Source organism: Podarcis erhardii (genome assembly GCF_964252035.2).
Source record: "Podarcis erhardii genome assembly, chromosome: 2".
In the NCBI taxonomy this organism is placed as follows: domain Eukaryota; kingdom Metazoa; phylum Chordata; class Lepidosauria; order Squamata; family Lacertidae; genus Podarcis; species Podarcis erhardii.
Window position 1 is genome coordinate 42866669 of NC_138498.1, and position 27628 is coordinate 42894296.

At 42.4% G+C, this 27628-nt stretch overlaps 1 protein-coding gene across 1 annotated transcript in view; it reads right to left on the reverse strand.

The window, feature by feature from the left end:
* The window catches only part of DNAH9 (dynein axonemal heavy chain 9), a gene marked incomplete at its 5' end in the record, with an annotated part of 185594 nt that overhangs the window by 94605 nt on the left and 63361 nt on the right, over positions 1 to 27628 (reverse strand). The window contains 6 exons of the mRNA XM_081848623.1: positions 296 to 457; positions 6733 to 6972; positions 9084 to 9186; positions 9970 to 10135; positions 19215 to 19422; positions 21587 to 21760. Coding sequence (XP_081704749.1) covers positions 296 to 457; positions 6733 to 6972; positions 9084 to 9186; positions 9970 to 10135; positions 19215 to 19422; positions 21587 to 21760 — 1053 coding nt within the window. The remainder of the gene's footprint in view (positions 1 to 295; positions 458 to 6732; positions 6973 to 9083; positions 9187 to 9969; positions 10136 to 19214; positions 19423 to 21586; positions 21761 to 27628) is intronic.

Below are 27628 nucleotides of genomic sequence, written 5' to 3' on the forward strand. Positions count from 1 at the left end.
GTCTGCTGAGGAGGAGGGAAAATAAAAAATGAAAATTATATGCTTATGATCAGGCTCTCACCCCAGCCCCTGCTTTCAGACACAGCACAGTTCACCTCCCTTTTACATTTTGGTGTAATGGTCAATTCTGTGTAATGGTTACTTGGATACAGAGACACTCAAATAACATGGTGCTTATCCAGGTCAAAGATTCTGTTCCCACGATGGAGGAGAAAACAGGCATACCACCCTCTTCATCACTCTACATATGACTTTTGCTTCAGGTAAGCGACTGAAATGGGCCTGCATCACTTACATCATAGAACTTCTTCACCGTCTCTGTCTGTAGTTTATCAAAGAGGAAAAAGTCCTTTTCATCAACCATCTTATCCCGGTAAACACGACTGGATTCATGCAAGTACAGCTTTACTAAGTCATGGGGAGCCTTCAAACACTCAGGAGTTGAAAACAGAATACCCTGGAAGCAAAGAGATGCATATGACATACAGATCATTTTTGGCATGGATGCAGAGCTGCAGGTCTAGCTGTGAAAGCAAAGTGAGAGATTCAAATGGCAGCTTGTGCAATTGCCGTGTTCGGGAAAGTGTCAGTCCCACTTTATTCCATGCAATGAGGTTCTTGTTTTGCGTGACACAGGCTACCTCGCAACCCCTTCCTATCATTTCAGGCTGAGTTCCGTGGATGTTAGCCTACTCACAACTAAAATCACAAAGCAACACATGCACAAGATCTGTGTGCTAAAAGGAAGAAACACTTCCCCACGCCACTGCCAACTTTCTTGATCAATTAGACTTGCTGTTCCGCAGACAGTGAAAGAGTGAGGGGGCATGACTCTGAATGCTGCAAGACAACCTGTTTACTGAGCCTTCATCCTGATTTGTTTGCAGTGAAGTTATATAATGTTGATTCAAGCAATTGTTATCCCGCACTTTCTAGTGTGCTTTCCTATCACTTTCCTTACCGCAAAAACTCCAGGGAGGTGGTAAGTGTGTTGGGCAATTGCACCAAATCCACTTTTATTATGCAACCTGAATTTGCTCATTGTAACCTGCTAAATAGCAACAATCTGAAAGCAACCCCAATCATTTGACCCTTCTTATCACAAAAACAAAAGGCATTTTAACTTAAGTGTGCTAAGGGGTAATAAGCCCACATGAAGTAATCTTGTGTGCATACTCTAGCTCAAGTTGCCCCTTAGGAACAAGTTGTAATGAGAACAAAATAAAAAGAGAGAGAGAGAATGTTGTTCCCACAAGAAGAATAGCCCGTTTCAAAACCTTAAGCTTTCCAGAAGAGAAGATTGACCGTATTCTATTAGATCCACCCCAAACCTAGTCCTATCATGAATTATGCACAGATATGACCTCTGATTTTAGTGGGATTCACGCCCACTAACTCGGTACACCAATTAGGATTACAACAAAAGTATAAAGTTGCAATTTATTGTATTCATTGTTCAGGAACTTCCCAGTGCTGCCCTGATTTAACTTGTAGCAGACAACAAAAATGCAGGCCACACACACTACCTCATACGCAACCAATTCCTGCAGACAATGCCATTCACATTTCTGCAGGACAAAAGCAGCCTGGGAATAAAACTGGATGATTTTTTAAAAACTGACTTTAATCAGGCAGATATTGCCTCAAGAAAACATTAATTTCTGCCAGGTAATTGTGGCATATTTATGACACCTTCTAAAAATACATATGGAAGTGTCTCTTTCAAATAGAAATCCTTTTTAACGAAGTCCATTAGCAATATCTATGGGTCTGGTGACATTAAATTTAAAAGAAAACCTCTACTGAGTTATTCAGAAATTCTAAGATGCACTTAAAAGTAATTGAAAATGCCTTGCTTCTTTCCAGCTATTCCACATTTTGAGGTTTGAGCACAAATGGACATGCATTCCTTCAACTAAAATGCAGTTAAAAACAACAGCCTGGCAGCCTTACTTTATCTCTCTCTCTCTCTATATATATATATATATATATGAAAGAATGTCGTAGCAACTCCAGTTGAAAATAACAAGGATGATTAGATTTCCTTGAGGACAGACCACATCCTTTTTTAGTCTGTAACAAACCAATTTAATGTCCATAGTGTGCCACACAATCAACACAGATATGAATGGCAAGAATAAGAATATCTAGTGAAGAACAGATAACATTTTCTTAACAAATCTACAACTATAGCCAGTATTCTATTTCTTAAAAGAGGTGCCACAAAACTGCTCCCTCTGACCTGAAACATTTGCCCGAATCCAAATTATTTTGGGATCAGCTGTAAGGGAAAGACACTCTCAGTATGTTCAGTGGTACTCTGTTCTTTAAGTACGCTTTGGAGCTGAGACCGGGAAAGCTTTGTTTCACTACATCCTGAACACGATACAAATTCCCAAAGAAACCAATAACAAATTCTACACTCCGTGCCTTCTACTCCTTTCCAGAGATATTTTTATTGCAAACCAAATCCTATCAACCAAGATAAACCTTTACTGCTCTCAACAAAATCCCTTTAAAAAACCCTGCCCGATACATATTTTAGAATAGGTCATTCCAATCTATGCTACACGCAGGGAGTAACCAGTCCTACCCGGGTATTATTATTCTTTAGAAACTAAACAAATATTGTGAATTTTAAATGGATGGTGCAATTTGTAGGTTTAGACTGGAAGTAGGTTTAGACTGGAGAGCCAGTGTGGTGTAGTGGTTAGGAGCGGTAGTCTTGTAATCTGGGGAACCGGGTTCGCGTCTCCGCTCCTCCACATGCAGCTGCTGGGTGACCTTGGGCTAGTCACACTTCTCTGAAGTCTCTCAGCCCCACTCACCTCACAGAGTGTTTGTTGTGGGGGAGGAAGGGAAAGGAGAATGTTACCCGCTTTGAGACTCCTTAAAGGGAGTGAAAGATAGATAGATAGATAGATAGATAGATAGATAGATTCTTTATTGTCATTACACAAGTGCAACATTGCACAAGTGCAACGAAATTGGATGCCATCCCTTAAAAACAACAAAAGCAAAACAACAACAACAACCAAACAAACCACATTCCAGCCACACCCACACCGGGAAAGGCGGGATATCAAATCCAAACTCTTCTTCTTCTTCTTCTAGACCCATCACACCAAAAACCAGGTGAAGTCGCCACCATCTTGATTCAGGTGCACTAGTGAAAGTTATTGTGCTTGCTTCCACTTGTAGGACTGGTGATCTGAATATAGCATGATATGGCCAAGCTGCCATTGTACTATTCAATGGTTTTGTTCCTTTCACAGACTTTTTTAGCCTGGCCAAAGAAAAGTTGTCCAGAGTCGCAATCTCACTTAAGTGAGCTTCCAGGGCATTAACATTCCACTGCACATCCTCTCCAGGCGTGAACTAGAGAAACTGATTAAGAGATACAGCTGGGATAAGGCTTCACCAGAGAGTAAACTTCAGCAATAGCTTAGTGAATGGTATAATAACAATTAGCCCGGGGAGCAATACAATTTGAGCAGTGAAGCTGGGTAATATGGTAATTATGCACAGTAAGAAATAATTTTTGCACTTCCACCCTGCTTTGGAGCAACATCAAAGAGCAAAGATAGTGCTGAAGTTTTTTACTTCTGCAGAGCAGAGATGCCTCAATACGGATCCCACGTTTTTAAACAAAAGAGAACCACATAGCGTGGATTTGGGCTGTCAAATCTGCTGGAAGCAAGAGCTTCTGCCTTCACCCCAGAGATGATAAGATGTTAAAAAACTTTTTGAAAGCTTCAGCTGGCACAGAATACAGTAGCCAAGTTATTTTTTTAAAGAGGTCATCATAAGAAAGGGAAAAACATGGCAGATTAAACAGCTTTAAAATATCACATAGCTGTTAACTGTAGGGCACTCCCTCATAGCAACAATGACCTTTACAGCTCCATATGGTCTGTATTCCTCAAGCAACACCCTCTCTTGTATGAACCTCCCACAACTGCTAAGACACCCATATGAGCTTCTGTGCTCATGGAACAGGGCTTTCTCTGTTGCAGCATGTCAGGTGCTGATGCGGTTGCTCGGGAGCAAACAGGCAAGACTCCAACCTGGCTTTTCTAGGTTTTATTATCTGTACAAACTATTTACAGTGCAGAGCATCACAAGTCCATGTCTGCTCAGTCGCTAGCAGAATCTGGGAGTGGGTGGTCCTTATACCTTCCCAGCATAACAGCCGTGTGACCCCCAACTTTCTCCTCCCCTCTCTGCACCGAAGACTACTGCTCAGAATGGGCACTGGCAAAGGGGGACTTGCCTCCCCTCTGCTTTGCTCAGGCTTGGTGTTGAGGCTCTCCCTAGCATCTTCTGATCCTTGCACCCCCTCCCCACTGGAAGTGTCGCTTCCCTCCTTGCCAGAGGAAGAACTACTTCGTAAGATCTTTGGAGGCTCCCTATAACACAACTGCCCTTCCACCTCTCGCCTCTGAGCTGATGGCAGTTCCCTGACACAGCACCACAATGATACACTGTGCTTCTAAGGCCAAGTGCCCTGCTTTGTCTTTTTTTTACTCTGAAATATCTAAAGACAACCTTCCAGTATCCTCAAACTTTCCTGTTTAATGACTGGTGCAAACTGTGGTCTATATTGTTATTTCTTATGCTTATGCTCAGTTGCTGCTGCTGCTGCTTGGCCTTGTTTTAATCATTTACACTGCCATTGTCACACATCGTTTTCTTTATTTTTTAAACAGGAAATGGTATAGAAGTTACATAAATATACCTGTGCTACTACATCATTCGAGAGAAGAAAAGGGGGTGAGGAAGGGATTGGTTTACAGCAACAACATGCTTACAAGCTTGCCTTGCACTGATTTCCATTGTATCATCCAAGTGAGCAATCTGGACAGATGCATAATACAGTGTGCATATGACAAAGGTCTCAATTCAGCACAGTCTTCTATTTCAGATAAGCTGAGATATCAGACCACACACCTGTATCATGGATTTCACCATACCAAGTTTCTTTCATCTTAGATGTCATAGGCAAAGCAGGAGCAGTTTTGTAGTAAAATTTAAAAACAACCATATCAAGTACACAAGAGTCACAGAAAGCAAGAGCATCCATATATTTCACTCTCACTTTATAAATTACCCAAGGACTGTTATTTTATAGGTGTCAAAAATCTGCCAGGAGCAGATTATATATGGGGAAGTCTCACTGACTTCAAAAGGGCCAAGAGGACACAAGAATGGCAGCAGCCAAGTTCTATAATAAACTTTCTCAATTATTTGCTTTTTCAAAGAAACATTAATTTTCTCTCTCCTTTTCTCTCTCTCACACATATATACTGCTGACAATCAGGTGTGCAAAATGCAACACCCATCTGGAAGGTTTCCTTTATACTCTCAGTGATTTCTGTTCCTGGTAATTTGAAACTTGTCAACTAAAGTAACTAAGTCTGGCTATTTTATCAGATTGGGGATGGTTTCAAGGAGAAGGAGGAACCTTATGCAACCAACTTTGCTCACACACAAACCATCTTTCAGCTCTTGCCGATAGTAATAAATACACAGTGGCCCTTTGATTACTTCGCACAAAACATGCCTGGGACTTTTTGCAATAAAATCCAGCAAACCCTTTTCATACAGGAAATAAGCATAACTTGGAGGTAATTATTCAAAGTAATTATTGTTTAAATTCTGATCTGCCTTAATTGGTTTGTAGCCATCCACAGAGCTGGTGCTGTATGAGAGATATATGGATGTAGCAATTAATTAATACAGAAATATGAGAAAATAATGAACAAATGTATTATCTGGGATAGAGCACAAAAGGAAGTCAGTTTACTCATGGACTAATGTACTATGAAGCAACAGATATGCAAAAAAATGCCACAGGGTGCTTCAACTGAGCAGGCTGCTAACTATCAGTGCTTGGATTTGCATGCATTTTGTGTAAGATGCACTTGAATTGTGAACATCTCAAGTAACCTGAAAAACAGCTGTTGTAAGAGCAGCCCTCAAGTGTCCTCAATACTGAAAGCCATTAAACACTGAACCACTTGATTTCTTTCCTAAGATAAAGGAGATGTTAAAGGGCCACTACATTTTTGCATTTGCATCAACATTAGCAGTTAAAAGGGAGTTTCTGGTGTCTAACGCCAAGCAAATTGCAAAACAGGAAGCGATAGCCTCAAACCAATTTTAGCATTATGTTCTTTCCAGAATGAAAATGAAAGCCACTTAATGCAACTAGGTAGAAAGACAATCAGAGCTTCTTATGACACAAGCACACTTATTGTTGATTATTATTTTTTTTTAAAGCCTTCTAGTTTACAGTCTCTGCAACATGACAACAACACAGAAAGCAAAGTGCAGTTTCCAGCATTCTCAGGAAAGGATCGAACAAAGTATAAGGCAACTGCAGGACTGAAAAGTTGGAATAAAGCATAACTGTGCGGCATATAACCAAAACAGTCTGTCTGTGTTTATGTGAGCAAAATCCACTTGACAGTCTCCAGTGAGTGAAGTGTCACCTTGGGCCTCTAAACACATTTGGGGAAGACAAGACCCCTTTGACCACTGTGTATCCCATTTAATCCTAGGAAGGACAAACAATATCTCATGGCCACTGCATCGGGCATACATTACATATTACTATGCTATGGCATGTCATGGTTCTATACAGCATCAGCATCACTCTTTTTCATTTCTAATTTCAAAGTTTAATTTAGCTAAGGGAGCACACAGCTCCCAACTGGAAGAGCTACTTACTTGGAAGACATTGGACAAATCTCTCAGGTTGAAGTTGTAATGAAATTTGATAGCTGTTGGCAGGAATGTTGCCGCCACTTTCACGTGCAGGGCAAGAGCCAGACTTATTAACTGCTGTGATGATTTCTGTAAAGCTGCAGAGAAGTTCCCCCGCTTCAGGTGCTGAGTTAGGATGGTGCTGTAAATCGTGGACAGAGCATCTGACCCAGGGAATGAGAGAGCAAACACACTGAAGTGGCGCTGCATAAAGGAAAACACAATACAGACTAGTAGGTATTGCATGTAACAGAAATAGGATGGGTTTGGGCAGAATCACTTTCACTGGCGCAACTTTTCCCTTGACCTGATAATAGCAAATGCCTGAGAGTTTTCATACACCTGTCTCCAAAGGGAAGAATCATCAATCACACCCAGTGGGCCACAGACAACTACTCAAGTGAAACTCATAAATAAAACATGGATAGAGATGGTGATGCTGGATCATAGGCCCAAGGCCACATGTAGAGCAGTGCTTGACCTATATTGCACACCTCATTCTTCCTAACTCCCAGATGTTGGACACTGAGAAATCTGCCTACCAGGGAAATAATGGCATCACTAGATAATTCTAAGCTAACTTCCTGCTACAAGACTACTACTACTACTACAACTACTACAAAGGACATGGGTGGTGCTGTGGTCTACACCACTGAGCCTCTTGGGCTTGCTGATCGGAAGGTCGGCAGTTCGAATCCATGTGACAGGATGAGCTCCTGTTGCTCTGTCCCAGCTTCTGCCAACCTAGCAGTTCAAAAGCACACCACTGCACATAGATAAATAGGTACCGCTGCAGTGGGAAGGTAAATGGCGTTTCTGTGCACTCTGGCTTCCAGCACAGTGTCCCGTTGTGCCAGAAGCAGTTTAGTCATGCTGGCCACATGACCCAGAAAGCTGTCTGTGGACAAATGCCGGCTCCCTCGGCCTGAAAAGCGAGATGAGCACTGCACCCCATAGTCGCCTTTGACTGGACTTAACCATCCAGGGGTCCTTTACTACAAGAGGGCAAAGCATTTGACATGACACTTAAAACAGTAGCAGCACTTGTACTAATAAATAAAGTACTGCTTTAAGAATGTTGAAATCTGCCCCTATCCATTATTACAGAAATCCAAACAACTCTGCAAGATATCTAAGTATATTCCTCCTGCGTTGCTACTTAAGAATAGGGAAGGCAGTGATGGCAAGACAGTGGCTTGCCATCGTAGACCAACTTGGTCTTTGAACAAGGAATTTTCCAGCTAATACAAGAGGCACTGAACTATGCCAGTTTTCAGGTGCCTTATCCCTCTCCCTAAAATATAAAAAATCAAAGGCACACTTTTAAATTACCAAAGTAACAAAAAGGTTAGAAAGGTCCTGTGATTCTTCTTGTAAAGGATATTTGCCAAGCAATTAGCATATAATCCCACTACAACAGGACACCCACTGCAACCGATCACTTGGCTTCCTAGTGTTTACATAGCAAAACACCAATTTCATCTGTGAATTCAACAAGAATCTTCATACCCAAAAAGCTCCAGCCCTTTCGATATGGGCTTTTTAATCAGGGATATGGGCTAGATGAAAATGCTTGGTGAAGTATATGTTAGAAAGTAGAAAAAGAAATTAGAAGCCAGTGAAAAAGAAACAATGATGTTCACTGTCCTTGGTCCTGAAATATAATTATATTGGAACTGTATTATGAAATCAGATTCCAACACAGGAGATGCAATATAAGATTTTCTGATGTTTAAAAACAGCAAAGCACTGAGAGGGGTATGAATGGGCTCTACACAGGGAAGTTGGTACTAATAATAAAATAAAGCTGATCAGAAGGTCAGCAGTTCGAATCCCCGCGACGGGGTGAGCTCCCGTTGCTCGGTCCCTGCTCCTGCCAACCTAGCAGTTCAAAAGCACGTCAAAGTGCAAGTAGATAAAGAGGTACCGTTCCGGCGGGAAGGTAAATGGCGTTTCCGTGTGCTGCTCTGGTTTGCCAGAAGTGGCTTAGTCATGCTGGCCACATGACCCGGAAGCTGTACGCAGGCTCCTTCGGCCAATAAAGCGAGATGAGCACCGCAACCCCAGAGTTGTCCACGACTGGACTTAACGGTCAGGGGTCCCTTTACCTTTTAAGTTCAGTACATCTTACACCCCACTTTCTTCTCATATCCAGAAAACATTGCTAAGTTTTACTTCAAAGTTTTCTTTTCTTAAAGTTTGTCTTCAAATGGAGTTCATCTAGGATAGCTTGCAAACAAATGAGAGTGTTAATCCTTCCAAAGACTGAGTGAACCCAACAGCGGCTTTCTCCTTGCCAGGTGAACAAGCAATACCTGCAAGCGTGGGTTGATAGTGAAGCTGCCTGCTGTGGGATTCATGCACGACACGTACTGCACATTCATGATCTCCTTCAGGGACAGCTTGTTTCTGTCATACCTTTGCCAGAAGAAGAAAAAAAAAGAATGCATCACCCTAATCACATCCTATTAGTGACAAACAAACAGCAGCGTGCCTGCCGGACTTTGCCAAGTCTGAAGCAGCATGTCAGATGTGCACTGGGCACCTGCTGTATCCCAGCTGCTTTCAATTAATATTCCAACAGAGGTTGCACAATATTGGGGAATAAGGCTAGGATTCGCATATGTCTGCATAACATCTAGCACAGCAGGGACTCTATATCAGGGAGAGTATCACACTTCCATTACTGTATTTACAGGCAATGCTCTAGGACAGGGGTCGGCAACCTGCGGCCCATGGGGCAGTTTAACCAGCCCACAAGCTGCCCCCAAACTGAGCCACCCACAGGGTGGGTGAATCCCTGTGTGTTGCGCTAAGCTGCCGCAGTGTAGGGACTTGCTTCTGCGGTGCCGGAAATCGCGTCTGCGCATGCACAGATGCTAGAAATTGCATCTGCGCATGCCCAGATGCCAGAAATCGTGCTCACACGTGCACACAATCCAGCCCACAGAAAGATCTCTGCAGGACTTGACCGGCCCAGGCAGGTAAAACCTTGCCAACCCCTGCTCTAGAGCATGATGAGTGGGATAGAAATTCAGCAAATAAATACTAATAAATTAGCCCAAAGGCAAACTTGAGAGAAAATACACATATATGTCTTTTAAGAGGGTCTGAAAGTGATAGGGAAACAGAACAGAATTATGGCTAAACACATGCCGAAGTGACAAGGACTATAAATAGACAGATCTATCCCTATTTTACCAGTGCCCATAGTCCAGATGTTGCCGAATCAGTGTATGAGGCTGGACTGTTCCATAAGTGTCTACTTCAGGCATATTCATGTCATCGATGAAGTAGATAAGCTTCTTGGTGCCAGGAGGGCCGTAATTCCTTCCTGCCTTTTTATCCAGCGGCTTCTCAAGAACAGCTGTGAGGAAACAAAGGCTTGGAGTTTTCAAAAGTGTTCTTTCCAACACTGTGATACTAATCCAGAATATGAACTGTAAGGCAGCTAGAAAGTGGTGACTCCCTTTGATGAGGAACCATACCCCTGGTGCCTGTACAGGTATGTGGTGAAAGTGGTGTGCCGCCTTACAATTATTTACAGAAACAAGAGAATGAAGAAAGGCTGATGAAAGGATTGCAATGGCTGAGGTTTAGCAGACTGCCAAGGCAAAAAGAGAAAAAATGTTAGGCAGAACCTAAAACAGGAATAAGAAACCTACAGCCTTCCAGATATTGTTAGACTCCATCTCCCAACAGCTGAACCTTGGCCAATGTTCAGCAGTTATAGACCAGCAACATCTGGAGTTTAAGTACATCCTTCGTTTAAGTTAGGAGTGACTGAATATGGGAAAAGAAAGAAGAATAAAATGTCTCATCCAGAGTTGTATCCAAGCTAACGCTGAATAACACAACCTACCAACGTAAGGATTTCTACTTGTGCACTGGAACCTCCACCTTCTCCTCCCCCTGAATGGCCCCCTAAACCAGTTATATGAGTTTCCCCCAACCCTCTGGAACAGATTTGGGTAGGGTGCAGAACACACAATTGGGAGAGGAGTAGAGGAAGTTATATGGTGCTAGTGGAAATTTTGGCACTGATTGGAATATGTATGGTTTTGTTGTTGTTTTTTAATACCACCCTCAAACTGCAATCCTTAGGAGATGACTCAAAAGGGACATTATCATGGTAGAGAGAAAATAAAGAGGGAAGACATACAAGTCACTTCTGCTGACAGTTTAAGATGCCACATCTCTAATGGAATGCAGGGATGTGGGACATATTTAAACAATACTTGGACTGGAAGAGGGAATTTGCAGTACTGGCATATACTGAAATATACAATGCAATGATTTCATATCATACATTTTCCTTACTGGATGCTAAGGAAAGAAAAGAAGGGGAACTCTATGCAGAGCTGCTGTTTTTTGACAGAGGCTCCACAATCAGCATCATATTTAGACCCAATATTGGGCAGCAGTCTTTGATGCAACCAGTTTTGGCTCCCAGGAGAGTGTTTTAAATGTGGCATCCATGTTTCTCGGGGGGGGGGGGGAAATGATTTTTGTTTGCATCTGCAAAAAAAAAGTGAAGCAGCCTGTAGCATTGGATAAAGACCAAAGGGTAGGATAAAGACTGAAAAACTGAGATGAAAAGCCCACTAAAATTAGTCAATAAAACACTTTCGGCAGCACAGTTGTATTTTTCAATGTGTAATGGTTCTACGGTGCAGATCATAATTCATCCAAGATATTGATCTATTTATCCTTGGCCCCTGAACCATATTTTGGCTTTTTGGCTTATCAGAAACAATGAGGAGTCACTCACAAGAAGAAAGCCATTGTGTGTTGTGGCAAACCATTTATAGGGGCCCTAGAAGATATCGATCAGAACTGTCAAGCAGCTTTCTCTCAAAGGCGTGGAATGCAACCCTATTTTTTCGGTAAGAAGATGACCAAGTTACACGCTTTGGTATTTGGACATCTATATGCATGCTTATTACCCAGACGGTCAACAACCTGTTGTCTGAAGCCGTGCAATGAATATTTGAATTCAAAGCTAGTCAGCTGAATACATGAGAGATTAACCTGTGCAAATATTGCACAAAACCAAGTGATCAAGACTGCTAAGCTAGAACGAAGGGCTAGTTTGGCCTGAGAAACATTAATCAAACTGAAGCCTTTGTCGCAGAAAGGTAACACTTTGTCCAAAGTGAAATTGGAAATTGTACAATACAAGCTTCTTACTAGTCATCGCTCAAACATGCTGAATCTTACACATGGACAATAGGAACAGAAAGCAGCTTGATGTCAAGGTAAGGCGCCACGGGCAAATTAGAGGTTTATGTAGATGGACAGAGGAAAATCATCCAAATGAATACCACAATTTCTTTTGCACAGTGCAACAAGGCATAAACAAGTCCTTTCTTCAAATCACTGAACTTATAGCATTCAACAGTAAGCAACAGTCATGATTCCTCTTGCATTGTGATTATGGTCTGAAATACAGTCTTGGGCTAAGGGGGACAATACTGGCTAAGGTGCCCATATTGTGTGAATAATCCCTGGCTGGGAAGACCAGGACAAATTGTTAAGAAAAGAAATAGTAGGGTTAAAAGGAAGTGGTGCTCACTAGAGTAGGATTATGCAAGAAGGCAGTGTCCCAGATGGTAATAATAAGTTCTTGGCTCCTTTTATTTGCCCCCTCCTGCCCTGCATTTGGTACACAACAGAAATGTCTGGATGTGTATTCTTAAAAAAAAAACAACAACAATGTTTTATGACAACAAACTGATGTTTTAAAAAGTGCCAAGGTTTGCTTCTCCCACATTTTCATCTCTCTAGGCAAATTCCTTTGCCAAAAGCATCACTATCATGGCAACTTCACATATTCCTTCTTTGACATAGTAATCGCTGTGCCACCAAAAGCATGTACATTTTAATGTATGTGCAACAGTACAAGTATTTACCCTGAGTGCAAACATCAAGAAGCAGCTGCATGTATCAACATATCTATGTTGAACAAGATATTTGCACTGGCTTATATATATTACAAGGTACAAACTGCTAATTTTCTATTGCCTTATTAAAAAATAAATAAACTGGCAGTTCTTAGTAGCCTTTCATCATAGTAGCAAAGCCTGCAAGAATGTTTTCAAAGATCAGCATCTTGCAATTGACAATGAACTTCTCAACAATCACCAAGCTATTAAGGGCATGCTATCATTTGCTTTTCACTAAACTGATCACATCTTTGCAGGTTATTAAAAATGCTTTTTGTTTTGTATTTAGCATCCACTGCTAAGAATCCATCTCATCTTGACAGTTTGTGGCACAGAAAGATCCTGAAATGATGGGTGCAAGATAACACCTCTGTCAGTGAGGAATCTTCCTCTTTAAACAACACCCCCCCAAAAAAAAAAATTAAATTTCTGGAAGTGAGAGAATGTCTTTCAAATATGCATTTAATTAGAGCCTAATTAACATAGAAAACATGCCTTTTAGGGATTTAACAAGTATGCAAAAGATATATCAAATTGAAATGCAATTACTGAGAGATCAAATGACATATTCGTAAAAGCAGCATTTTAATCTGAGAATGTCTCTCACAATAATATCAAAAGCCACATGTCTCTTGCACAGATACTCAAACCCCAATTATACTGGAATAAACAATCACTGTGTTTTAGGGTTATTAAGCATCTGCTGTGCTTTCCCAGAGGCTGATGGGCTGAAAGACATCTATTTCTGTGGAATTCTCTGGGGGCAGGTTTGCCACATGAAGAAACCTTGCGCAAGGCTCCATAGCTTGAAATGGGATTTAGATGGCTCAGTGGCCTTTTTCAGAATCTTTCCAGGATTAAACGCATTATGTTCTACAGTTAATTGCATCTGGAAATCTGCTAAGCACCATGCCGAGCAGGGGAATGCAAACATCCCATCATGTTACCTTTCCCAGGGCGGAATTATTTGCACCTAATCACTAAACATTTGTTTGGGCATACAAATCTCTTGCATGTGTGGGATGTCCCATTCACTAAACGGAGAGATCCGATCTGCCTGCATTTGCCCTTGCAAGGGTAGATCAGGTACTTTTCACCACTATGCGTGGGAATCTCTTGCCAGCAGGCAATACTCTATATGCGTGTTAGAGGTGTTATACTCTGTCAGGGAACTGCCATCGGAGCCAGAGGGAGAGGGAGGGCTCCAGAGGGATTACGGAGAGTGTCCCAGGAGGGAGAGAAGCAGCCCATCTATTGGGGAAGGAAATCAGCATAGCACCAGTGGAGAAGGGGGGCAGATGGGGGAATCGGCGAGGTGGCTTCATGACTCCTCGCCGGAGACCAGCGGGGAGAGCACAGGTCCTCCGCTGCCCACACCCTCCCTGCGCAGAAGGCTTCCGCGCAGGGAGAGTAGACGGAGACTAGGCGTCAAAGAGCTTCTTTGCTGGAAGAAGTTCAAGAAATGCCCACTGATGGATTCTGCCAGCGACTGAGACAGCCACGGGTGAGTGGCTGTCCGGACAGAATAGGGTTCACCCAGGTAACTCAGCCAGGTGTGGCGACGACTTACGCACGAGCAACCCCTAGAACCATTACATACTCATTAGAGATTTAATGCCCATAAACAATCAATCAGTGGTGGGCCTTCCATCTCCACTTGCAGCATGCATCGGAACGTGACAGTGCTTTACCAATGCCAGAGCAGTCATGTGATACTAAACACATTCTGTAATCATGTAACACAGAATCTAGTGGCATGTGTAAAACCACAAATAATTTCAGTTTTATTTGAAGGGGCTAACTACGTGTCACATATATAGACCTACACTAATAGAGGCCCCAAACTCTGTTTTCCTCTGGGGGGGGGGGGGCAGCTTCAGAAAAAAGCCATTTTCAACAAGTGGTAGTAAAGAGGAGAGGGGTCAAAGTTCAGTGATACAGCACTTGCATTGCATACAAAAGGTTTCTGGTGCAAATCCTGGGATCGTCTGTAAAAATGAAAAAATCAAGTAGCAGGTGGTGGAAGAGACCTCTGCCAGAAAAGGTGCAGAGTCACTGTGACTCACTGTAGACAATACTAAGCTAAATGGACCAGTAGTCTGAGCTGATATAAAGTAGCTTTCCAGGTTCCTACATGATGAAGGCCTTTCCTCACCAGCCATTTCTACACTCCAAACAATTCCAGATATGTGCTGGCAAGGGCAAATATGCTCCTTAAACCCCACTGAAAATGGAATTTGAGAAGTTACAGGAAGCAAGATTATTAAATATATGCACCCCAAGATGGTTCTCCACTCCAAATCCCAACCTCGAAACTGCTTTTCTATTAATGCATGTAGCATGTAAAGAGTTTTCAGATCCAACAATCAGAGAGACAATCCTGAAAATATGCTAGCAGTATAAAAGGCTGTGAGAAGTCTTGTGGATTATTTTGCACCTTCTCAAAACGCCACAAATTCCCCTATAATGTTTGCAACCAAGAAAGCTAAGTTGGAGCTGCAAGGAAAGAAGGCAAGGCTGCAGGCGGATAGTGCCTGTAAAAACTGTGCCATTTTTCCTCACAGACTTGCTACTTCCTGTGAACTCCTGCAAGGGAGTCTCCCAGTCTTCATTACAGGTCCAGCACATGGTCCAGCACCCTTTCGCGTCCATGCCAATACACAGATCCTTGGAGCAAATGGTGACTAAATCAGTCACTCTAGTGATGAGGAGGTCAGTTCTCCCTGATACGACTGTGAACAGATAGATATGATCTGTGGGTCACAGATCTCCTTAGGTCAGTAATGCAGCACTATAGGAAAGTATTGGTGTTGGCAGGCATTGTGTAGTTGCTTCCTTCTCCTGAAACTGATGTTGGGCAAACAAACGGTGTCTCTGAAGCTCTCTGGAATGTCATTTATTATTCTGGCTGACTGTTAAGTTTTAAAAAGAGTGAAACAAACACCCGTTAGAAATAGCCGCCAAATGATAAACTGCAAAACAGAACCAAGTAAATCTAAACACTGAGCAGCATAAACCAAGATGCAAGAGGGTATAAATCATGTTCAGCACACACCAGCAACCATGTCTGAGGCACATTCTTACACTAACCCACCCTGTGGATAACTTATTCGGATTCTGTGCCCCAGCCACTGGCCATAACTCTCAGTCCAAGTAAATATGGGAAAAAATGTTGCTGCCATTTATCTGTATACATCTCAACAGCAAGAAAAAGCTTTTCCCTTTGGCACTAAAATGTGTGTGTTGGGGCTCACTTGTGTGCGAAGGTTTTATAATCTTGTGATGTTTTTATTATTTTATTGTACACCCTGCTGATAGTCTTATCTTAAGCGGCAGTTTATAAATTTTCCTACAAATAAAGATATACAGAAGCACCACTGGGTTTGGCTCATTATGAACTCTCACAAACTCCAACCTCTTTCAAGCAGAATCTGGAAAATGAAATGAAGAATGTGTTTGTACATTCATGACAGTCAACACCTTTCCTCTGTTTGAAATGTGGATCACTTTTTTTCTCAAAAGAAGTGTTTGCTGCTGAAACTTCCAGAGATGCGTGACATTTGTTCCCCGAGCCACATTCATTTAGGTAACAGCAAATCACCACCATAGGGATACTCAAATGTTAACAGTGGGCATGGGCAGACTTTGGTCTTTCAAAGGCTATCCCAGGGGTCAGCAACATAAGGCCCATGGGCCACAAGCGGCCCGCGGGTGTCGTTTAACCAGCCCATGAGCTGCTCCTGAACTGAGCAGCCCACTTGACAAGTCCCCACGCGCTGCGGGGACTCGCTTCTATGGCACTGGAAATCGCGTTTGCGCAGACGCAGACGTCGAAAATCACGGACGTATGTGTGTGATCTGGCTCACAGAGGGATCTCTGCTGGAGTGAACCAGCCCAGACGAGGTAAACCTTGCCGACCCCTGGGCTAATCTCTCGCCTTCCGTTCTGCTCAATTCACTATGTGATACTTGCAACACCCTGCGGTGCTCCCTAGGCTCAGCAGCCAGTAGGGCGGAAGCAGTTGCGCTGCCCCAAATCCACCTTTGCAGTGAGCCTGTTCAGATTATACATACTCAAACTCTAGAGTTATGCTGAAATCGGGAGCAGGTCTCAGGCACATGCATATTTTCTCCACCTCCTCCATACACCTTAACTGAGAGACACCAAGTTTATTTAATTCAAGATCTCCCTGATCTGGATCCCATCCAGATCACAATATATCTATAGTTTTCAAAAGGTGAGCATAGTCTGGACATCACCTGTTGTCGTCGTTCCCCCCCCCCCCCGACTTTAAGATATATTTATCCCAAACACGTCTGAATGCATTGGTGCCCCTAAAGGCAGGTAGATCCCTATAAATGATTCAATATACACAACAGACCACTGTAATACGGACACTGGAAGAATGAAACCATGAATAGGCCCCCTCAGGGCATTTTCCATATGCATGCGCTACCTGAAGCTGCATTGTTTACACAGCATTTATTAAACTATGACCAGGTTTCCAGCTGGGATTATTAAAAGACAGAGGAAGCTGTGAGCAGTGACAAATCACCTGCAGCATTCTCCATGCCTAAATATTTCTAGCTAGAACTACTTATTCTGTTGCTGCAAAATGTATGAATTAGTGGCATTCCTGTTTTCACATATGGTGCCTTTTATACTAAAATATTTAACTTGCATATTCAATTAGAGCCAAACAAATGTGCTGGGAAAAAAACCCCAACCCTCACTATCTGACTCCCCAATTCGAAACAATGCACTAACACTGGGTTCCCACCAATGAAAAAGCCATTTGAGTGAAGTGGCATATGCACACTTCCTTCAGGCCCATTTTAATCTCAACAGCACTGAAGTGTAGAACAAACAGAACAAAAACAAAAAGGAAATTGTCTCTTATTTAGGGCACTGTTGCAGGGATATGGATCAAGCTTACACCATTTATCACAGAGCGGTTCCACAACATAAAAATACAAAATGAGAATACAAAATACATAATAAAACAAAAACTCCCACAAATGTATTTAAAAGGCCATAGAATGTTAATCAGCCAAAGGGCTGGTTATAGAGAAATGCTTTTGCTGGGTGCCTAAAGATACATAATGAAGGTGTCAGGCAAGCCTCCCTGAGGAGAGCATTCCACAAACAAGGAGCCACCACAGAAAAGGCCTGCTCTTGAGTTGTCACCCTCTGGACCTCTCATAAAGGAGGCACATGAAGAAGAGCCTCAGATGATGAATGCAGTGTCCGGGATGGTTTTTTATGGGGAGAGGCAGTCCTTGAGGTATGGTGGTCTTGAGCCATGTAAGGCTTTATAGGTCAGAACCAGAACTCTGAATTGGGCTGGGAAACTCAATGGCAGCCAGTGCAGTCAGATCAAGATTGGTGCAATATGCTCAAACAGTCTTGCCCCAAGTGAGCAGACTGGCTGCTAAATTCTGTACCAGCTGAAGTTTCCAAACCATCTTTGATTACATTGCAGTAATCTAACCTAGAGGCTACCAGAGCGTAGACAAGAGAAATTAGGCTATCCCTGTCCACATAGGGATGCAGCTGGGCCATCAGCTAAAACTGATGGAAGGCACTTGACACTACTGAGGCCGCCTGAGCCTCAAAAGTGATAGCAAAGGATCCAGAAGTACTCCTAAGCTACATACTTGCTCTTTCAGAGGGAGTGTGACCCCATTAAGAGCAGGCAACCTCCCATCCATCTGGTCTAGAGAACCACCCACTAAAGCCTCCTTCTTTAAGACTCACCACTTTAAATTTAATCTGACTTATAAATTGACAAATTTGATGGAATTTACCCTCTCCTTTTAGGGACGCCGTTGGTGCTGTGGTCTAAACCACTGAGCCTCTTGGGCTTGCCGATTGGAAGGTTAGCAGTTCAAATCCCCATGATGAGGTGAGCTCCCATTGCTCGGTCCTAGCTCCTGCCAACCTAGCAGTTCGAAAGCACACCAAAAGTGCTAGTAGATAAATAGGTACCACTCCAGCAGGAAGGTAAACGGCGTTTCCATGCGCTGCTCTGGTTTCGGTCTTCCATTGCATCAGAGGTGGCTTAGTCATGCTGGCCACATGACCTGGGAAAACTTTCTGCGGACAAACGCCGGCTCCCTTGGCCTGTAAAGCGAGATGAGTGCCGCAACCCCAGAGTCATCTGCAACTGGACTTATGGTAACTGTCAGGGGTCCTTTACCTATTTTTTTTTTACCCTTTCCTATTATGTATGAATTACTCTTCAACATGACAAAGGATTCTGTTTACTCTCTGAGTTGTGATTGTTATACTTCCAGTTATTAGTTTCTGTGAAACTATTTTAAAATGCAAAAGCAACTCAGAACAACAGCTTCAACACTTCAGTTCAGCCACGCAACAATTTCTTCTTAACCCCCTTTGATTTGGAGCATGCATTTATTCTGAGTGTCTCATAGCACAATTTATTCTACCTTAGTAGCTTCCCTTTTCATTTCCCCTTTTCATTTCACCTACTTATTTACCTTGCAGCATGGCAGACGTGGTGTAGTAATTAAAAGGAGCGTTCTTCACCAGGTACTCCTCGGAATCCAGCAGAGACAGTTTATCTCCTACAATCACAGACTTCCCTGTGCCTGCATTTCCCACCAGCATGACTGGTCTGCGTTTCTCCAAGAGCTGATCCATGAAGTATCGCACCCGGATGGTCTCAGTGGTGTGTACCAGGCAGGCCTGATGGGAGAATGACAGGCATCTGTCATGAGCCCCACAGCACCCTACATATCAAAGCAGGGCAAGTCAGAAACATGGAACTGGTAGCTGGCACTGTGTGGCATCAGCTGAAGTGTGGCCCCTTCCCCCAGCCCTCCACTGATAACAATACCACTGATAACGATAACTATAAGTGCTGTTGCGCTTAGGGCTGTTTCCAATGTAGCATATGCTTCAAAACACAAGGAAGCAAACAGAAAATATTTGCAGACACACAGAGAGACGTGTGTCTTTTAAATGTGGAAAGAAACAGACCCAACCACTGAATACAAGCAGCTTGTTGAGAAGGTGTATATTTGGAAACACAAACAGCAACTTGTAGATTGGACTGGTTCATTAATGCCTTCCAGGTTAATTTCTAAGTAGGCCTGGTTGGCTTAAAAGTCCTCTCCCAGGTGTTCAGTGTCAGGAAAGGCCAACTTACAGATCTCACACAACTACTTCCACCCATTACGCTTCTTCCTAGCCTCGCTGACTCACACCAGCAACATTTGCTTCCTTTCATCGCGGACCACACTGACTTGGATCAACTGTAGGGGCTTAGGCAAAAGCACAACAGCTCAAAAACCACAGCCCGCCTTCCAAAGAAAAGTAACTTGCTATGCGGAGTGCAGGTCATCTGCACACACTCTTTACCTAGCATTTTGGGGAGCCTGGGGAATAAGAATATCAGAAAGGCAAGCGGTGACCCCATTTTGAGACTTTAATAATCCCACAGCCCTAGACAGCAATATAGCCATGTGATGTGCACCAGATAATATCAAACCAAATGAATGCTTATATTGCCAGTATCCCTTGTGAACATCCTGACACACAAAAATAACTGTATTTTCTAAGTGTGTTGCAGAATGCCAAAATGTGGCTGGAAAAAAGGGAAATGAGCAGAGGAGAAAAACAGCAAGGACATATACTTCATCAGTGTCCCGTACTGGGCTCTCTTTTGAGTAACACTGCTTGCCACAGTTAGATGCCTGCTCTCTGCAAACAAAATATTGTGTGTGTGTGTGTGTGTGTGTGTGTGTGTGTGTGTGTGTATTTCCTTAAGGAGTGATGAATAAGCCAAATGCTGTTTTCTTATTAAACTCAGTTATAATTTCATTTGGCTATTTCCAACTAGATGGAATCAGAACCTGTCATTGCAAGCATCTTTGCACAACATTAGTCAGAGGCCAATACATTGAAACAATAATCCCACTGAAACAAGAGCAGAGAGATTCAGTTAAGAGCCTGGGATCACAGGCTGTTCTCTGTGTAGAGACCTTTTTTCAGGCAAACTCTGCCCCCCTACGGCCTGCAGGCCATGGTACAGATATCCAACTTTCTATCAAAATGACAACTTCAATACCAGCCTATAATAAATATAAGTGAAAGAGGATAAATCAGACCTGCCTCTCATAAGTGCTCAAAAACTAGGAACTATGCATCACAAAATGCAAAGATTGGCTTCGAAACAGAACCAGTAAATAAAATGAATTCATCAGGGGGCTTCTTGCCTATCTGAATCCTTGATTATCTGTGAATGCCCTCCAACAAACACATAGTTCCATTCACTGCAGTGTATCTGATGCTCTGATCAGAAAGCTGCTAAAGGTGCTCCACAGCCTCAGTATGTCAGCTGTTTCTCTGGGCATAAAGGCTGTTCAAGGTAACACACTTAGTGTGAAATGGTTATCCACAAATATCTGCAATCTCAATATTTGGTCAGAGACAACCATTCATCCTCCGGGCAAGAAGGGATACTTCAGCACACTCCTTTACATGAACTTCTTTTCAATGAACACTGCCCAATTCATTGAAAAACCACTGTCCAATCATTATAACCACCCAAAAACAAGGAAAAGCACAGCCAGGAGCAGCAAAAGCAGCAGCATGGAAGTGGCAGCAGAGAAGGGGATCAGAACTGAACAGCAACACCATGAATGACTGGAGCATAGGTAAGGCTACCACTCCTGCAATAGGTGATTGTATGGCCATTCTAGTAGGCATAGCATCAATTCTCTACTTATAAAGCAGCATTCATTACCAATGTGCAAAAAATTAACAGAGATAATATGCTTACACATTCTTATCCAACCTCTTTGTTTAACATTGTCTCACAAACACACACATAAGGATAATTACCTACCTGTAGTGGCATTTCTGGATCAAAGTCAAATTTGGGGATGAGCTTGGACCAGTGCTCAAATTTCTTTGTTTCTGGGTCAATGTAGAAGTCAAAGACTGTTCCATGGGAAGGAAACTTGATGGTCTTGAATTCCGTCACCCACCATTTACTAAATTCGACCCTGTAGTCTACAAGCTGCCAAGAAAAATGTGGAAGAGGATTTAATACACAGATAAATCACTTTTTTATTAGCATCATCGCCATTATTATATTATCAACATTATTACAGTTTGTTTATCACCTTTTGGCCCAAAGGCACCCAAAGTGGAGAACAGCATATTAAAAACAAAATATACAGTAAAGTAAGAAAAAATGCCATAAAATCAATGAAGACAATATAACACATAAAAATCACAACACAGGAGGATCAGAAGAAAGCCTTCCCAAGCTAGAGGATTAAAGAATGCTGTCACCAACCTAGCATTATATATGCTGAAGGACTAAAAATCTGAACAATGAGAAATACTTCTTGCAGGAGGAAAGCTAGCCTCAAGTTGAAAAACTAAGAGTGGCCTCACCAGCACCCTAGCTATTCAAGGGTTCAGGGTGAATGAATAATTGGTGCCAACAGGTGCCATTTTAAAAATAAAATAAGATTGGGAACCCTTGCAATATTAATGGTTGTCACAAAGAGAAACTGTTCAAAACTTTGCCTCATGCTTTCTTGGCAGGTGCAATCCTCCGCAAAGGTTAGGATAAAACGTATGTGGCCCTCACCCCTAACCCAAGTCAACAGAATGTCCCTAAGGACCTTGCATTAGCAACCACACTGATGGGGCGGATCTACTATGAAACTAATGAAGCTCAAGTTTCAGGGGCCCTAATCCCAGAGGGGCCCCAGAAGGGACTTTATTCATGCAAACATTTCCCTAATATGCATCCTCCCCACATAACCTGAAAACTATAAGGCATAGGGAAACTTTATTCACACCAGTGACTTTGACATGTGAGATAATCCAGTACAGAAGTTTTAAACAGTCTGGGATGTAGCAGTTCATTAAAAAAAATTAATAAATCTGGTGATCTGTCATGGAACAACCCCACTGAAGAAGATAGCAGTAGTTACCCAGACCTCATTGCCGGTTGCAAAGGGGCACTCATAACAGTTCAAGGGCCCCCAAAATGTAGGTCTGCCACTGCATCCTGATGCCTGCTGGTGTTTTCACATAGCAACCTCATATGCTGCTTGATCTTCAGGTGTGGTAGAAATGGAAACCTGCAAGCTACACCTTGGCAGCTTGGCAAGTTTTTAAGTTTCATACGTTTCCAATTTTCTTCTCTTCTGGGGAAAAAATCCTTCCAGAACGGTGCTTTCCTGTCATTAGAGTTTTTCTTTCCATTTTTAAGGGAAAAAATATCCGTACTCTTATGTCACTAAACAAATAATTATCTATGATGGGGCCTGATGCAAGATCTATCAGAGTTAATTAAGCTTGTGTAAACAACTAGGCAATCAAATTGATCAGCCAAAGAAAGCAGAAGCCTCACATCAAGCTGTTCATAGCAAAATCTTTGTCCATCAATCACCACTAGCTTGCAATTTACTTTGTCAAAGTCCTTGCCCCAGAACAGAAAACAGATGCCTGAACACAACCAGTGCGCATTTCTTTCATGACACAGTGACAGTGTACGCCTACCTTAATTATAAATCTTACAGCTGCAAGATTTGTAAATATCATGATTCGTTGAAAAAGCCAATTGCGCAGGGCAAAGTACAGTTCACCAATAATCAGCCTGCCTTCCAGAGAAGGGCATCACTTTTATGTGTGTCCTTCACAGCAAAGCATCAGAGATGTATTCACAAGGGCACCAGATGACTGTCGTGTGAAGCTAAAAGTGTTAATTATCTGCTACTCAGTATCATGTGAAAGTGTTATTGGCAGCCCTATTACTATTCAAGGTGGTGCAGATATGCCATGACCTGTTCAGTTGCAAGTTTGCTAGTGCCATACACCCCCCCAAACACATGCACACAAACAAACACAGGGGGGGGGGAGGGTGCTTTGCTGCCTAGACCTAGATCCTTTTCATTCACCAAGTGCAATTTCAATACTAAATGCAACCAAACAAAACATTAAGACTGAAGTTTCAGTCTTCAAGGGCTGGATCACACATGCATGTTACGTCACTTGTTTCTGTGCTCAACATTTGATAACTCACAACCTATGTAATCCAATGCAACGGAAAAACCTTGTGATTTTGGAGTGATATGTGTCAGCATGAAATTAATGATCTACAATGGTTCATTCAGATATGCTCACTGATGTCATAAAATTTGTTTAGAAAATGTTACAGGCAGGTAGCCGTGTTGGTCTGCCGTAGTCGAAACAAAATACAGTGGTGCCCCGCAAGACGAACGCCTCGCAAGACGGAAAACCCGCTAGACGAAAGGGTTTTCCGTTTTAGAGGCACTTCGCAAAACGAATTTCCCTATGGGCTTGCTTCGCAAGACGAAAATGTCTTGCGAGTTCCTGGGGGTTTTTTCCCCGTTTCCCCCCCCCTTTTCCTAAGCCGTTAAGCCGCTTATCAGCTGATCCGCTGATAAGCCGCTTAACAGCTGATTGCTAAAAGCCGCTGGACCGCTAATAGCACTAATCTGCTAAGCTGTCAATGGGCTTGCTTCGCAAGACGAAAAAACCGCTATACGAAGAGCCTCACGGAACGGATTAATTTCGTCTTGCGAGGCACCACTGTAAAAAAATTCCTTCCAGTAGCACCTTAGAGACCAACTAAGTTTGTCATTGGTATGAGCTTTCGTGTGCATGCACACTTCTTCAAATACACTGAAACAGAAGTCACCAGACCCTTATATATAGTGAGAGGGTGGGGAGGGGTATTACTCAGAAGGATGGTAGGAATGGGTGATTGGCTGATAGGTGTGGTAAACCATTAAAACCATGGAGAGACCTGGTCTGAATAGAGACATTGGATTCTTATCTCATTCTACATGATAAAGGATAGATAAAGGGACATAAATCTGACATCAGGAATCACAAGACAGAGAAGCCAGTAGGAGAACACTTCAATCTCCCAGGACATTCTGTACAAGATCTCTAAGTAGCTGTCTTATTACAAAAGAATTTCAGAAATAGACTGGAAAGAGAAGTTGCTAAATTGCAACTTATTACCAAACTTAAAACCATAGAGAGACCTGGTCTGAATAGAGACATTGGATTCTTATCTCATTCTACATGATAAAGCTATTTTTAGCCATCTCACCCATTGCTTTTTCCTGTAAGACCAATTGCAGTCATTAATAGTCATCAACAGGTTTACCCCACCTATCAGCCAATCACCCATTTCACCACCCTCTCACTATATATATAATGGTCTGGTGACTTCTGTTTCAGTGTATCTGAAGAAGTGTGCATGCACATGAAGAAGAAGAAGAAGAAGAAGAAGAAGAAGAAGAAGAAGAAGAAGAGGAGGAGTTTGGATTTGATATCCCACCTTTCACTCCCCTTCAGGAGTCTCAAAGCGGCTAACAATCTCCTTTCCCTTCCTCCCCCACAACAAACACTCTGTGAGGTGAGTGGGGCTGAGAGACTTCAGAGAAGTGTGACTGGCCCAAGGTCACCCAGCAGCTGCATGTGGAGGAGCGGAGACACGAACCCAGTTCCCCAGATTACGAGACTACCGCTCTTAACCACTACACCACACTGGCATAACAAACTTAGTTGGTCTCTAAGGTGCTACTGGAAGGAATTTTTTTTATTTTTTTAAGAAAATGTGTATGAGTGTGGGGGGGTTAATTTATTTCTATTGTATGCTTTAACTTATCGTACATTTTTAAGTGACAATTTTATTGCTTTATCTTTTTTTGTAAACTGCTTTGAGGTTTTCTCTACAATCAAGCAGTATGTAAATTTTATTAAATAAGTAATAAAACGATCAACATTCAGGTCTTTTAGTTACTCAGTGCAGGCAACAGCTTTGCTTCCACTAGTCCACACCAAACTTCCCAGAAGTGCTTCAAAGAGAAACCCACCTAGCCTGAAGGTAGCACACAAAGGATGGTGAATGAAACACATTGAACCAGACATTGCTGCCTATCCAACCTCCAACTCTCAATGAATTCTTTATGGATAATATTCCCCAGGTTTATCAGCTTCAAATGCTTTTCCAATACAGCAAATCAGCTGAGGCCATGAGTCAATTTCACTGAGGTTAACCAACTTCCACTAGGGAGCAATATACACTCCCCACCCCCAACACACACACACAAACATGAGCTATCAAAGCTTCAGTCTTCCTCACAGATAATCCAGAGGGGCTTTGTTCTCACTTCACATATTATTCAAAGCCTCCGCAGATTTGTTCTTCCTTAAAATAATGCTCATTCCATGTAAAGGGGGCAGTAGTTTTTTCTTATTAGTTGCAAGGGGAGCGTTTGCTGCATAAATAAGGCCTCTCCTTTAAAATAAAATAAAAAATGCCACCATACAACTTCTGGGGCTCCTCCAGCTCCTTCCTCAGCCCACCTCACCAACTGCCTCCTCCTCTCTCTTTTTACCATTACAGTGGTACCTCCAGTTAAGTACTTAATTCGTTCTGGAGGTCCGTTTTTAACCTGAAACTGTTCTTAACCTGAAGTACCACTTTAGCTAATGGGGCCTCCTGCTGCCGCCAGAGCACGATTTCTGTACTCATCCTGAAGCAAAGTTCTTAACCCGAGGTACTATTTCTGGATTAGCAGAGTATGTAACCTGAAGTGTATGTAGCCTGAAGCGTATGTAACCCGAGGTACCACTGTACTATTAAGATTTTTATTGATTTTAATTTTTAAGAAGGAACCAATATATGTTATCCAGATGATCTACCAACCGCCCTTCCTCACTTTAGACCATGTAAAAGAGGGCAAGGAAAAAGCAAATAAGAAAGAAGGGAAGGCTGAGAGAAACTGGCTCTCTTTTTACACTAAAATAACATTAAACTGAAGGAACTCAAGTAACCCTCACTGCCAGAGGAGTGATAAATTTCAGCTGCTCACGTAATGGAAGCTTGCTGATCTTAATGCTTTTACCTCCATCCCTGCTTTTTAGAGAGGGACCTTCCTGCCCACCTCCCAAGCCTGCAATAGTGGGAAGGCATTCATATTGTTTATTCTGACATTTCAGCAGCAAAAGGTCAGAACTAAGGGCAATTTCTATGGCGAGCAATAAACAGATTTTATATTGGATCATTTTTCACCGGATCTTTGCTTGTTCTTATTCAGACTACAGCACTCCGGATCCTTAGCTCTGACATTTACAGAGAAGCAGAGAAAGAAACATGGAGTTCACCATTAAGAGCAACGCTGGGGGGGGGGGGAGTTTGTCTGATCAGAACTCCAAATGCACATTGCAAAATAGTCCTGCAGCAAGTATAGATGCTTTCAGAGGATTTGGCACACTCTGTTAGGGCAGAGAGAGAAGAAACCCACATGGCGACTTGGAAAATTTCAGAGGAAATCATGAATTCAACCCAAGTCCTGCATGAAAATGGCTCTCATTCAAGCAATAAGATTTCATTATGTTTATGGGTGAAGGAGAGTTTGATGCAGCAGAAAAAGCTCAAGTATATCAGCCTCATAGGTATCAATGAGGTCAACTAAACTAACTGGAACGGCTGTGATCCTGGTTATGGCAGAGGTGCATCTTTGTAATTGGTACAAGCTCTTGCAGCAGCCTATTCCTTCATTCTGGGGCACCCAATTCCTTCCCCCTTAGTGGAGAATCAGCCTCTGTTAATGTATTTAGAGGAAAAGATTGGCTGTTTGAAGGCCAAGAAGAATGGGGTGGTAGATTCAGTAAAGTTATTTTTCACAGAGTTATTTTAAAAAGCAAAAACAAGCACATGCTAATTAAAATATGTATGATCTGCATGTGCAATTAATCAGAAAAAACACACACAAACAAACAAACAATAGGCCTGTATACCACACACCACACACACACGAAACAAGAAGATAGACAAGGGAACTCCTATACAGTGGTACCTCGGGTTAAGTACTTAATTCGTTCC